Source organism: Cyprinus carpio, chromosome A8 (assembly GCF_018340385.1).
Source record: "Cyprinus carpio isolate SPL01 chromosome A8, ASM1834038v1, whole genome shotgun sequence".
Lineage (NCBI taxonomy): Eukaryota > Metazoa > Chordata > Actinopteri > Cypriniformes > Cyprinidae > Cyprinus > Cyprinus carpio.
The window spans coordinates 22531886-22546608 of record NC_056579.1 but is presented as its reverse complement, the minus strand read 5'-3'; the positions used below and the strand labels follow the sequence as shown (position 1 = coordinate 22546608).

General features: G+C 35.2%; 1 protein-coding gene across 1 annotated transcript in view; it reads left to right on the top strand.

Moving 5' to 3' along the window:
• The first annotated feature begins 2173 nt into the window (after window positions 1-2173).
• LOC109064086 (ras and EF-hand domain-containing protein-like) overlaps window positions 2174-14723 on the top strand; it is a 29372-nt gene continuing 16822 nt past the window's right edge. Inside the window, exons 1-14 of the mRNA XM_042762827.1 lie at window positions 2174-2609; window positions 4353-4499; window positions 6028-6029; window positions 6309-6400; window positions 8049-8144; window positions 9395-9472; window positions 9557-9672; window positions 10319-10387; window positions 11474-11555; window positions 11752-11822; window positions 12724-13003; window positions 13913-14047; window positions 14160-14307; window positions 14387-14468. Coding sequence (XP_042618761.1) covers window positions 2278-2609; window positions 4353-4499; window positions 6028-6029; window positions 6309-6400; window positions 8049-8144; window positions 9395-9472; window positions 9557-9672; window positions 10319-10387; window positions 11474-11555; window positions 11752-11822; window positions 12724-13003; window positions 13913-14047; window positions 14160-14307; window positions 14387-14468 — 1730 coding nt within the window. The 5' untranslated portion in view covers window positions 2174-2277. The remainder of the gene's footprint in view (window positions 2610-4352; window positions 4500-6027; window positions 6030-6308; window positions 6401-8048; window positions 8145-9394; window positions 9473-9556; window positions 9673-10318; window positions 10388-11473; window positions 11556-11751; window positions 11823-12723; window positions 13004-13912; window positions 14048-14159; window positions 14308-14386; window positions 14469-14723) is intronic.

The window sequence follows — 14723 nt, the reverse complement described above, 5'->3', positions numbered from 1 at the left end:
GCATTACTGCACATTATCATTCATTTATTAATTTACTGTATTTGTTTATTTATATATTTGTGGGACATGTTTTTGTGAGATTGACTCTCCTCACTGTGGTGTACTAAAGTACGTGTGATGCCCTGGCTTCAAGTTCACTGATGCATGCCAGAAATGCTCTTAGGTACTGATCAAAATATTAGAATGTTGTACTGCTATAATATGTTAATCTTAACAGAACAGCACATCCATTAAAAGTTTTAAAGGTGGTGAGCACTATTTTTAACCTTCACAGATGCTGTGTTTGATGTGCATTTCAGGCGGAATGATTCATGAAATAAGACAGCTGACTCTTCATTTTTTTTTTTTTTTTTTACTAGCCCTTTTCTACATCAAACCAATGTCAGATCTGAGCTGTCCAATTTATGCTACAGCAGTGAGATGTGAAAGCATTCATGAAAAGAACAAGGTTCTTCTTAAATACAGCTAGAGAATCTTTGTATGTTTAAGGGGTTTAAGTGCAGAATTATGTTTGGTTTAGTGTAAAGATGCATAACAGCAAGTGAAAAGATTATTAAATGATTTCTAATGGACAGTTGAGATGTTTGCAGATGCCAGCGTGGTGCGTGTGTGTGTGTGTGTGTTGTTGTTGTTGTTGTTTCAGTAGTTTTCTCCAGCTGTGCCTAGCATATAATTTTCTGTTTTGCAGTGCATGTTACTATGAGAGTCATTTTAGGTGAGTTTGCTCAAGGGCAGTTTGTTTCAGTGATTTGTGAACAGAGCCCAATATTTAACTTATTTCATGCCATCAGTCATGGACTCATATTATTATTACTTATGTAGAAGTGATTTGACCGGACAGTCATGTGCTCAAGTCTCATACCCGGTTGAGTTTGGCAGGCATCAAAGTGGTTTGTCTTAAATGTTCTGTCACCATCTAGTGTTTCAGGCATTAAACTGCATCATGGCATAGTCAGTTTTTTTTACCTTGCACTGCGTAAAGAGCCCACTGGTGTTGTTCTGTGACTGAAGATGATGGTTGTTGCAACCGAGATTAATTTAATCTTTCTGAGCAGCTGGACATGTTGTTTCAGTGATGCAATCTTCTTGGAATCCTTATTATGAAAGGAAAAACATCAAGTTAATAAAAGCAAAAGCAAGAGTGAAGAATAAGATCTCAGCTCTCATTATGTTCTACACACCATTATAACTGCAGAATATACCCATGCAGATGGTCCTCCTCCCAGATGGTCCTCCCTAGTTGTGTGCTTGTCTCATGATCCAAACCCGCTGTTCTCCAAATCACTGAAGCGGTTTTAGACAGACACTTGAAGATTCAACAGCTCATGAGGTCTGATGAGTTGGGTTGAAGACATCTGTGGAAAAACATGCTGTGGAAAAAAACATGATATTAATGTAAAAATAAAAGGCACATTTTCTACAAATTACATAAGAGTGAAAATGTCAGATATATTAGATGAACCATCTTTTTACATCATGTAAAAAAAAATACACTTTTTTATTTTAAACATCAATTTGAAGTAATTTTTAAAAAATTTTCAAGCTCAAACATTCACCCCTGATACCCAGATACTGTTTTAAAAATTATTCAAACATTTTTTTTCTTCACTTGTTGTGCAAACTAATGTGTACAAGTTTATTAACAACTGCAAACCAACAAGTGGTCCCAAACTATAGTCCCTTACTGAGTGAAGCTAAATATGCTCCCTTGTTGCCCATTTTGCCATACTATTAATTATAACATTCAAACTAGCCTAAATATATAATATTTGCCTATTGCCAGAAAATAAGGACATCAGTTTGTAAACTGTTGACTACTGAGAGATGTCGAAAATATTGGAAACGGTGTTACAAAGATGGCGAACTTCATATAAAATGAATGTAAAATAAAATTAACCATCATGGGGGCCCATCAGGACTGCCTATGCATAGGGCCCGGGATCTTGTGCAATGACCCTGCCTGTAACATTGCGTCGCGGGCCTTTAAGTGTGATTTCCAATAATTAAGTGAACGCTAAACGTGAGTGTTCTTGTACTGTAAAGAATATTTTATTCTCAGGTGTTTTTGAAGTATTTTGTAAACACCTCGTGACGCGCCGCCGCAAACTAAACGCTTTAACAGTTATAGGAGCTTGTTTACTTAACGCAGTTTGTGTAAGGGGCGTTTATTCCACTCACTGAACTCAGGGAGCCAGTGTAAGCATGATACCGCAAGGTCAACACGGTTTAAAAGTCACTCTCATGATGTTTGCTGAATAATAAGTGTGTGGAGCGGTCATGGGGTCTGAGGCGCAGAAGGAGAGACTCCGCGAGCTCTTCCGCGCCTGTGACGCGGATCACTCCGGACGCATCGAGAAATGGGAGTTCGTCAGAATATGCGCCGAGGTGCGCGTGCGATCCACCGAGATAGACGCGCTTTTCTCCAGACTTGACACCGACAAAGACGGCACGATCAATCTGGAGGAGTTCATGGACGGGTTTCAGGAGTCACACTTGTTGAGGGACGAGGAGGAGACGAGCAGCGAACACGCCGCCGCCGGGGAGAGTTCCTCTGCCGCCTGGGAGGATTTTAAATCCCGCCTGGGGGATCAGCTCAAACTCGTCCCCAGGTAAAACACCTGGCTGTCTGTGCAGAAGATGCCAGCTTACCCCAGTCAACAAAATGTGCACAGAACTCCAATTAAAAATTCACTTAAATTTATCTTTAAAGTACCTAATGGGAATTCTTTGATAGGATCCCAGCATAACACAAAACTAAGTTAAACGTTATTAGTATTATTATTATTATTACATATGACTTTTCATAATATTCCTGACTATTATCCCATAAGGGACATTTAAGTTTAAAGGACATTTTAAGGTTTAAAAACTCCCTAATTTTAACGAAAGCAGTAATTCTTAATAATGACATTCATTATCTAAAAAAAGGAATGAATAATAATTTTTTTGTGGGATTTCCATTGCAATTTCTATTGTAATTTGGATTCGACCTTAAAATATCATAATGGAAAATTTCTTAAAGGAAGTTCTAAACTTTTTATAGGAAATTTTCTTCTTATATGACAAAACTTGGACAAAACACACACACAAACGCACAAATGTTTTAACATACAAAGTTGTAATCATTATGAATATTCATAAAATTCCAGTTGATTATGATTCTGTTTATCAAAGCTTAAATGTGTTAAAAAATCTTATTTATTAGTAATAAAATTATATATACACACACACACACACACACACACACACACACACACACAGAGATACACACATACATATACAGTATATATGCATACATACATTTAGTAAAATACTATTTGTTAATAATATAATTATAAAAGATCAACAATTATTTATATTTGTACTTTTGTTTTAAAATATTATTGATACATTTTATTATTGTTATTAAGATCATTTTCCACTATTTAATGGAAAGTTTATTCATGCTTTATTTATAAAAGTGTACGATGAGGAAGCAGCTGTTCTGTATTTGACAAATATGCTGAACTGAAATATTTGAACACATCTGCATAACGTAGGTTGAAAGGTCAGTGTGGCTGACAAGTAAAAAGAAAAAAAAAAAAAGTATCACATTTCAAAATAAAAGGTAGATTTACAGCATACAGAATTACAATAACTAAATATAGCTGACCTAGTTCTGGTTATCAGTCTGTGCAAATATCCGATCAGGTACACCACCATAATCCATGATCTACAGATATCCAAAAACACAGAGTTTCAGAAATATGTGAAATGATTTTCCTAAATGCTAATAAATTGTTGAAATAATCTTTGTTTTTGCTGACTTTCTTTCTTGGGATGTTTTATTTGTTCTGGATATTCTTGATGATCATTCAATCATGAAATCTCCCCATGTGTTTTCATTTCCCAACTTTTTAATACATCAGGTCGTGAGACCTTTAGCTTTTGTTTGGTCCTCGTTCAAATGAAGTTTGATTGCATCTCATGACAGGACGGTGGAGTTGATTCTAGCCAGAGGCCTGACATGAGACACATCACTGTCACGTCACGCTCAAGTCGACAGAACATTGATTAGTCATAGACTATCAATACCTCTCTTATTTCATTCATCTGCCATAGCATTCGATGACACAAGTGCTACTTCATAAAAGAGATCAGCTAAGTCATGAGGCTCAAACACATGCAGTTATTCACAACCTGGCACCATTTTTTTCAGGTCTTAGTGATGTACTAAACTCCATTGGATTGAATGATGTGTGTAAACACTTGATTGTCCTTAAGCTGAACCCTGTTTTATTTAATCGTGTTTCTGTTCTAATCAACATCAATGGATGTGTTTTAATGGCTTGGTGTTGTTTTTATGTGTGTAGGATTGACCAGGTATCAACTCTGTACCAGAACATCAGTTTGACGGAGCCCAGAATCGTCCCTCAGTGTGAAAGAGTTCTTCTCAGTTTCATCAAAGAGATCCGAATACTGAACACAGAAATGGAACACCTGGCTCTTGCTGTAAAGAGGTACACAAACTCATGCACATACATACATACTGTACATACTCGTGTGGCCACCATGTTTTCTTCACCATACTTTCCACGCAGGAGTTTGGAAACTGGGTGGAGTTCAAATCTTTGGGGTTTCTTCAGAAATTCCTTGCAGCATCTTTGTATCAAGAATTACATGTAATCTAGATTATGTAATCAGATTCCTTACAAGTACTTGTAATTAGATTACATTACTTTTTAAAATACTCATAATCCGTACAAGTATGTAATCAGATTCCTTACAATACTCATATCAGACTACAGGTACTTTTTTTTATTGATAGATTACAAAATTACTTTTAAATTAAATTTCTTCCTAATCAATTTTTTTTTTTTTTTTTTTTATCAACTACAAAATCACTTATATAAGTGTTCTGTTGAATTGAACAGACAGGTTATTAAGCAGCATATTAACAAATTATTTTGATTGGTTTTATGTTAATATTATTATTATTATTATTATTATTATTATTATTTAAATTGATCATGTTTAAAGATTTCATTAATTAGCTTCATCGATTTACAAACTCCCTGCAGTTTTTTTTTCCACAAACCCCGTTTTGGGAAACCCTGATGCACTTTATATCAATATGGTGCAAAATTGTCCAATTCAAATCAAAGTGATAACGAGCTGGGTTAAAAGTAATCTGTGTTCTGATTATATTAGCCATAATTTGTGTAAAGTAATAGATTATGTTACTAACTACATCTTTCGATATTTAGTAATGGACTACAGTAATCTACTTGCTATGGTTCTGTGCAGATGAAATGTGATGCTACATTTACAGTTTCTTCAGCTCAGTGTGTTGATTTCTGGGCCATTAAAGGTTGCTATTTTCCAAGCTCATTATTTTGTGTATTGAGTGTAATAGAATATGTTAGCATGCTTTGCTGTTAAAAAAATGCATTTTTCACATACTGTTCATTATTCCAGATCCTCTATGCACAATCTTTTTAAAACATGCCAGTTTCTACAAAGCCCATACTTTAAAAAGCGCAGTGTGCTCTGATTGGCCAGCTGACACAGTGCGTTGTGATTGGCCGAACATCTCAAGCATGTGTCGGAAATGTAACGCCCGTAAATATAAATCCATCTCTGTCTGCACTTGTGATCATAAGAACAACAAACAATATGCATTGCTCTACACTTCACTGAATTCCGCATTGAACAGTCAATAGCAAATTATAAAACTTACTTACGGGCTCTGATTCAGAAGTGCCAGATTGTCCGAGCAAATTTGGAATTGCTCCATATTTTAGAAACAGACTTTCTGCACAGCCGGCCTTGTGCTCTTCCAGGTTCAGGAAACTTTGGAGGCGCTGGAAGAAGCATTCAGTTGCATTCTAGGCGGAGCGACAAGTCTGTGGCAAACCTCAAGTGTTTTCTGCATAAAACGACGCATAGCATTCAAATCAAAAAGAAGGTTGAAAGCACTTGTTAGAGGCATGAAACTTCTGTAACTGAGATTTCTTATCCTGTGCGAATTGGCCATTAATATTACAGATGTGCTGTGGTAAAATTACATTACCTTACTCTACCCTTGTAAAACTAATCCCATTCAAATAGTGCTATATTATCATATATTGTGATCCAAACCTGTATGACTGACTTTCTTCTGTGGATATTTTTTTTCTGTCCATACAATGGGAGTCAAAAAGTGTTTGGTTACCAACATTCTTCAAGAAAACATTCTTCTGTTTTTTGTTCAGTGGAAGAAAGTAAGAGAATTGTGTATTACTGCATAATATACGACCACCATTTTTTCTTCTGCTGCTTTTTTATAGCTCAGGATCATCAGACGGCTATACAGCTGAGTGAGATGGAGGAAGAGATGGATCACCGCATCCACACCGTGGAGAGAAACACACGTCTACAGGTCAGGAGACAAACACAAGATCTGCCTAATTTAACATCAGGAGTAATATACATATATTCATAAAAAAGATACATTTACTTGAAAATGTGTGTGTGTGTGTGTGTGTGTGTGTGTGTGTTTGCATATGTATCTATGTTTATTTTTATTTATTATAAAAAAAACTTATTTAATATTTTCCTTATTTTATTTTTACAAATTCACCAAAAATCCAAAAAAAAAAAAAAAAAAAAAAAAAACTTAATTCTAGATATATTCTCTCATTTATTTTTCTTGTTTTATGCATGTTTAGATTTTTATTATTTTAATTTTTTTTTTACTTGAAAACATGACGCAGTATCTCTGCCCACATTGAAATCTCATTTCACTTTCAGTTAGGGCAGAAGAGGTACCCAAATTACCCACCCATGACCCATCATTAAGAGAAGCAATTTGCAATGTAAATACTGTCCGTCATAAATGACTGTAACAGCACTTGATATTCTGTCATGTATTGAACATCTGGAGCTCATAAACTGCATATAAATGAAGTATGCAAAATGTTTATTTTATAGAACAGGTGCGTTATAGATCTTAGGGCTCTTTACCATAAAGATAAATCATTATTCATCATGTTCAGTGCTACTGTTACTGTGCAACACTATTACGATTACATAATATTATTTAAAAAAAAAAATTTGTGATCAAACACACAATAAGACATTTATAACAAAATGACTTAAAATTATTTGACAATTCATTAAGAAATCCAGTTAGATGCAATATGCTGAAACTTTATTATTCTTAAAATAAATTAAAACTCCCTTAAAATAATAAATGAAATAAACGTCACCTTTTTAAGTATGAGTTGTAGTGCATGTTTATCTCGAAGGACTGTGCTGATATGAAATACCAAATATTTTAATGTTTTTGTTTGTTTGTTTTTGCCGGCGTCCCTCAGTTCAGAAGTATTTTCTTTTTCAGTGTCACTGTAATCAAGGCTGAAAACTGTAATTGATTATATATTACTTCAGTGCTTGTATTTATATTGTTTCTATAGATACAGCGCTCTGTTTATTGTGAGTTAGGAGTTGATATAGGCAGCTGTAAGTGAACTGGCACAGGTGTTTGCTGTGATCTGGGATCCAGCCAATCATGCGTGTGTCTTGGATCACATTCAAGGCTAAATTTATCTGTGACATCACATTTTAGTGCAGACAGTCTTGGACAGTCCTGCATTTGCTCTTATTTCTTACCCTGTTCCTTATCTCAGACCCGTGTTCCAAGACTTGTCACGTTATGTAATGTGAAATGAACTGACTGTTTGTTCAACAACACCTGTTCAAGGCACTGATATTTCTAAACCTTTAGTTAACTTAATTGTCTTGATTTAATGCTTTATTAAGTATCTCTGTTTTAAACTTCTGCACAAAGCTTTTTAGGAGTCTCATTTTAATATTTTATATATTTAAAAAAAAATCAATTTTTGCAACCATGTAGTTATCATTTCAGCTTATCACAAAAAATTTGAATTTTTACATTATTTTTATCATTATATTTTTTTTCTTTCAGTTTTCACTCATGATTTTACCATTTTTAGTCCTTTATTTGTTTTATAAATGGTATAAAATGTCAAGATTTATAATGTAAACACCAGTGTATTCTTTTATAGGAGTCTAAAAAGGCTGAGGCGACTCTGAGCAGCATGAAACACCAGTACGAGTCTCAGATATGTGAACTTCAGCAGAAGATACAGACTCTGCAGATGGTGACTGACTGCTTCTGAATTATTATAACAATGAGCATATATAGATTTATAGATATAAATGTTGGTTTAGATGGGGTTGGATTGGGATGGGATTTAAAAAACAATTAATATTCAGTAATATTATTGATTTGACTGCACTCATACTGTCGGATGAGAACAAAACTTGTATTGACGAGCTAAAATGTCTTCTATAGAGCTCTATAGTTGAACTGATTTATTTGATAATTGATGAACTTGCAAAATTGACGCTAATTGAACTAAATTGAACACTGAACTAAATTAAGGCTGAATAATGACACTATTATTTTCCGTAAAGCTTCTTTACAGCTCAAATAAAAAAAAATTTCAGAACTGATGAATTTTGCAACTTTAACACTGTTATTTTCTACCTGGTCTCACAGCATAAATGTACCTGGGGTACTTTTTAGCGAGACGCGAAATATGTACTGTACCATTAAGTACATCATTGCAGTTTCCAAAAGAAATGAACACTAGAGGCAGTAAAACTCCAACACCTTTTATTCCTTTTCACACAAATCTACAGAGTTTTGATTAATAAAGCGTAATTTTCACACAATTACTCGAAGAATATCATGTTATGACCATATTAATATGCTGGGAGATTTTAAAACTGATGCTTTTGAACGTTAGCATCGCACATATCCAGCTTCATATCTATGGGTTTTCATACGCTATATCACTGATTTATTAACACACATATTATAGACAATTATTGAGCTCAGATTCGAATACATCCTGAACTAAATACAGTCAAACTACGGATTGGCAAAAAGTTCCAATCTGCATATAAGGAAGTTGAAATGGCACGGTTGCATCAACAAATGCGTTTTTATATCAGTTTTGCATTTGTTAACACTATCAGGTAGATTTAGGGTTGGGTTTGGTTTTGGGCATATTTCCAACACAATAGATCATCAACGTTTAGCTACAGTCCACGGATATTTGAATTCTGAACCGCCGCAGTACGTACCAGAAGCAACATAATAAAAGCGTGCCAGGGTTCAAAAATTGAACAAGTGTTTTAGCGCCACTCAGTAGACATTTGTCTTTGAAACTGTGGCAAAACATGCAGAAAGGTACGTAAAAACAGTGTTGCACAAAAAGTACACAGAAGTACGTATTTTTATGTGACCAGGTTGGTTATTTTCTTGTTTATTACTGTGAAGCTGCTTTGAATTTGTATTGTATAAAGCGCTATTTTTAAAAATATATATTTTTTATTATTTTAGATCGAAAACCAAAACAGGAGTATCAGCCTCAAAGAGGAAACCTCAGCACTGAAACGACAGAACAACGAGCTATTGCTGGTATGGCTCCTTTCTGAATCTGTAGACCATTGAAATTGTGCATGATATTATATTGTGTGTTTTTGTCTTGTATCCCTCTTTCAGCAAAACCAGAAGTTGAAACAGGAGCTTTTGGAGTCCCACACTAACATTGCGTTCTTGCAGAGTGAGCTGGACTCCCTTAAGAGTTATCTCACAGACCAAAGCATCAACTTTGAACGGTACGGTGTAAGTGTGTGTGAGTGTGTGTGTGTGTGTGTGTTGTGTGTGTGTGTGTGTGGTGTGTGAGTGGACTTAGTTATTGATGAATATGTGATAACCCTTGGGATTCAGATCTTCAGACCAGGAATTTCTCTAAAGCCCATCAAATATGTACTCTGAAGTAACCCAGACTGTCTCTTCTGACTCCCAGCTGGATGCATGATGTCAATAACATTGTAATTTCGCTGCATGATGGCTGTGAGCAGCTGTAAACCGGTTTTGTGAGTGTTTGCAGTGCTGACATCATCAAAGCAGGATATCCTGGTCTCACGCGTCACAAACTGCACAGGAATGTCTGAACCTTGTCGCTTAGTCACTACAAAACAGAGTGCAGTTTACCTGTGTGTGAGTGTTTAGTATAGGAACCAATACTGGTTTCGCAAATATTTAACACTTTAGTATAGGGACCAATTCTGACTATTAACTTGTTGCTTATTATCATGCATATTACAAGAATATTGGCTGTGTTTTAGTACTTGTTAAGCACATGTTAATGCCTTATTTGCCATAACCATATTTTAGATACCTTGGTCCTATATGTTAAGGTTAATCCTAAGGTTAATGTTTAGGTTCATCCTAAATATGTCGATCTGTGTGTTTGTACAGAGATGAGGCTCTTATGAAGTGCTTCTCCGAGGAGAGAGGGAACCTGGAGAGACAGATCGAGGTGCTTCAGTGAGTTGAACACACACAGCACTTCATGAAACCACTGCTAATGTAGAGACTCTTCATGCTAACACCAAATATGCCTTCAAATAGTTTGTTTTTTATTTAATGCCACTTCTAAGCCATTTTGAGATAGATTCACTTTGCGGGTTGTTTGAAAAATCAGAAAAACAAATCAAAACACACATTCAAACCCGAGATGGAGTCCAGCAGCCAGATGCACTTACAGGGAACTTTGAGACTTATTAAGGTCAAAAACTGAGGAGAATTAATTCAATATTTACATGTCTTCCAATTTTAATCCCAAGCATCTTTAAATATAATCAATTCCGCATTTAATTTCTTATTGCATCTCCGTTCAAATTTTTTTTTTTTTTTTTTTATAAAATAGGTCTGATCTCAGTGATCTCCAGTAACTACATACATTTCCCAGTTTACGTTGAATGTTACAATGAATCATATTCAGAAAGTATTCTACAAAAAATTAATTACATTTATTATTTATTGATTAATATTTTAGATTACCACTTCTGGATGTGAAAAAATGTGTGCTTTAATTTTAGGCAACACAGCAGAAGCTAAAATTATAAGTAGGGTTTGCTTTTTTATATTTGCAACTTTATATCTCACAATTGGCTTTCTTTAAACCAATTTTCTTTTCTGAAACTTTTTAATGCATTTTTTTTAAAAACATTTAACCATGTGGCCTGACCATTAACCTACTCATGAAACCTGTCATTTCAGAGAATGATAATGGGATGAAATTGTACAGTTTTCCAGAGATTAACATGAAAAAGTTAGCAGATGCCTTGTGCTCCTCTCTGATCAGTGTTAATATACTGGTCTTACACAGATGGTTGTCACTCCTTCTGTATCTGTGAGATCTTTCAACTTCTAGCATGTAACCAAAACCAATACAACAATTAATCACAGCTACATATAAGTGTGAAAGCCTATTTTAAGAGACACGCAGTGTATCCATCCATCTATCCTTCCAGCTTGTAAGATCTTGACTTTCTGAAGGTGTTGACTGCATCAGAGTAAAATGAAGCTGCTACTTTGCAAAATGATGTTTCTGCTGTTCTTCATGTCCAGGGCAGCCAACAGAAAGCTCCATGACAGTAATGACAGTCTGCGTGTGGCGCTGGAGAACAGTCAGAGCAAGAGGAAGAAGCAGGTAAGAGTCGCTTGTGTCCAGAGCCTTTCTTTACTCTAGATGCTGTTGTAAAATGGATTAAGCTATTTGAGAGCAATGTTTGCTGATCAGGCTTATACTTTGATGGCTGCGTGTGTCTTTTAAGAGGTGTGGATTAGGGTTCGAGTTTACATTTCTGCTTATCCATTAGGACAGACGTGATCTTTTTCTCTTACAGCGTGTTGGCGGGATCTCACCTGGAGTTTACATGAGCACCAGAAAGAATGTCTGTTCCTCTTATTTTGATCGGTAAGAGTTGAGGTCTAAATGTGCGGATGTTGAACACACTTTCTAAACTCTTTTCATTAGTAGTTTACCGCATTAATTCAGCCCAAATATACAGCCTCCATTTAAAATCTTTACTTGTGCTTTATTGCTGTCTGTTTTTTTTTTTAATTGATGCATCAATATTAAAATTCCAGCCAATAAAACAAACTAAAATAGTTTTTATGTTATGGCTGAAATTGACAAATGTGTAAATATTTAAATTTTGTACTATTTTGTCAAAATACAGTACAAATAAAGCATAAGTGCTAAAATTAGGTGATTTTAAGCATTGCATGTACAGTATAAAAAATGAGTATTCATTTTGTGATTTACATATGAGTATTATTAAATTATTAGTGTCTTTCAAAAAATAATGTGTAAATTAATTTAATTTGTTTTCAGTTTTTAGAAAATTTGTTGTGTTTTTGTCATTTGTACAATTTTTTTAAAAAATTTTTTTAGTTATTTTACTAAACATAGCAGTTATTTTACTTAACATCTAAAAGAAAATGAGAAATCAGGGTTAACACTGACTACACTGACTAATACAATAAATAAAAAATAAATCTCACACATCGCCTGATAATCAATATGGTATAACCAATATATTGTATTTAATATAGAAGTTCGAAATATAGAAAATCAATTGATAGAATGTTTGCTATTCTAAATTGACAGTGACGAGGTCATTATAATATCTGCAAACTGAATTATGATTGGTTTGATAACATCCTTTACATGGCAAAGACTCTGACAGTCAGCAAACCGACTTTTCATTTATATACAGAACTAAATCCTAAAACTAATGCACAACTATTCCCTTCAGGACATGCAAATCTAGTTTCTAGTAACGGTGATGTTGACCCACTGAACACTTCCGTAGGTGCTGCAACACGTGCTTGGATGAGGACTTTGATCAGTTGGGGCTGATGGAGGGTCTGCGCAGACCTAGCTGTGATTCTCTGGCTCTGGCCCTGTGCGACCCCATGCGCAGACGCAGCTGTGAGGAAGACAGTCTTCCCGAAAGCTGCGTGGACAGCGGCATGTCTACCCTGCGCTCAAATAACAGCTACGATTACGGGCATGAGAGAACTTCCTGTCTGAGTCCTGAGCAAGCAGCGGACAGCAATACCACTGTGTCTGGAGACACATCAGAGACAGAGGTATGATATCAGAAAAACAAACCAAACAATAAAAAAAAACACAAATTTCTTCAGTTATGTCATTCATTTAATCATTTAATTTAGAACATTTTACACCCTTGTGAAAAAGACTTTTAAAAAGAGCACTTATTATGGAAATGATATACTTTACAATTATATTCTTAGGTGTGAATTGAATGTAATGTTTTCAGACAATTCTATCGTCTGTTGAAATGTGTACTGCTGAATGTACTGACAACTGAAATATACTTTAATCTCATTGCTATTGAAACTTGTTGTCATGTATTTAACTATATTTGTTATTATTCATAAAGATGACATTGAAATTAGTACTTGCACATTCAACACATTCAAATTATAATCAAGTACTTTACATGTGCTTTAGTATGTTAGTCACGTAAAAATAATATAAAAACAAAGGAAAATTTTTGTACTTTAATGAACAAAAGATGATTAAAACAATTATATAGAATTTTTTTTATTATTTTATTTAAACTTTTAATTTAACAATATGACAAATACACCATAAATGCACATTTAGCGTAATTAAGCGTAATTCTTTTTCATAAGGGCAGAGAGTCTAAGTAAAGAAAAATACTACGCATTCCTGGACCACTTTACACGGTCCAAATTCATCCCTGACAAGCAATAAAAATGTTCTAAAACTCATGTAATGAATAAAAAAAATTAGGTGTAATTATGTAATTATTATGTGCGGTTGTGATTATTTGATCACTTTTTTAGATAATGAATATGATTTTTTTTTTTACACTGAAGAATAAAAGCTTCTTGAGAATAAAAAAGTCAAATATGAACAGGTAATGAATAATTCAAAGGCATCTCTCAGTGAACTTAACATGCTATCATTTCTTTATCAGGGAGACTAAAGTAAGCTGTGTGCTCTCACAGGTTCTGGAAATACAAGAAGAGACTGCGATCGGGTCGGACAGCGAATCGGTTCTGAGCTGGACTCCTTCACAGCCTGTTCAGAAAAGCGATGTTACAGCTTCAGGGAAGAAATGCCTCTCTGCCATCTTCACAGAGGTACTGGATTCACCTGCCAGAAGTATCATAAAGCCTTAAATTTGACCCACAGCATTTCTAAATCCTGAACTCAAACAAATCTCAGTTCTAAAGGCCAAGTGTGTGTGTGCAGAGAGAGCAGGATGTGTTGGCAGTGACTCAGCCTCCATCAGAGAATGCTTACAGGATTGTGCTGGCGGGAGACGCTGCAGTGGGAAAGTCTAGTTTCCTCCTTCGCCTCTGTAAGAACGAGTTCAAAGGCAACACTAGTGCCACACTGGGTAAGTCTTTTCTAACACTTGAATATAATCTCTAACTGTCACAGAGATTGTGAAATCTTTTGTGTCTGTTTCCTTGCAGGGGTTGATTTTCAGATGAAAACCTTGGTGGTGGACGGTGTCCCAACAGTGCTGCAGTTATGGGACACAGCTGGACAGGAGAGGTAAGATCCCAGCTCCCAAATTCTAGATGAAACCCACAACTAAAACATATATACTCAATAGTATAAACTCTAAAGGCCATGACACACCAAGCAGACATCAAAGAACAAGCGGCGATGAAAACCTCACGTTACCTGCCAAAAAGTTGCACTTGAACACAGCAAAAACAACAGCCAACAGCCAACTAGCACGTACGTTCTGTGCCTGCATGAGAGGAATTAACTCTCCAGACCAGCAGGTGGCAGTAGTCTGTATTT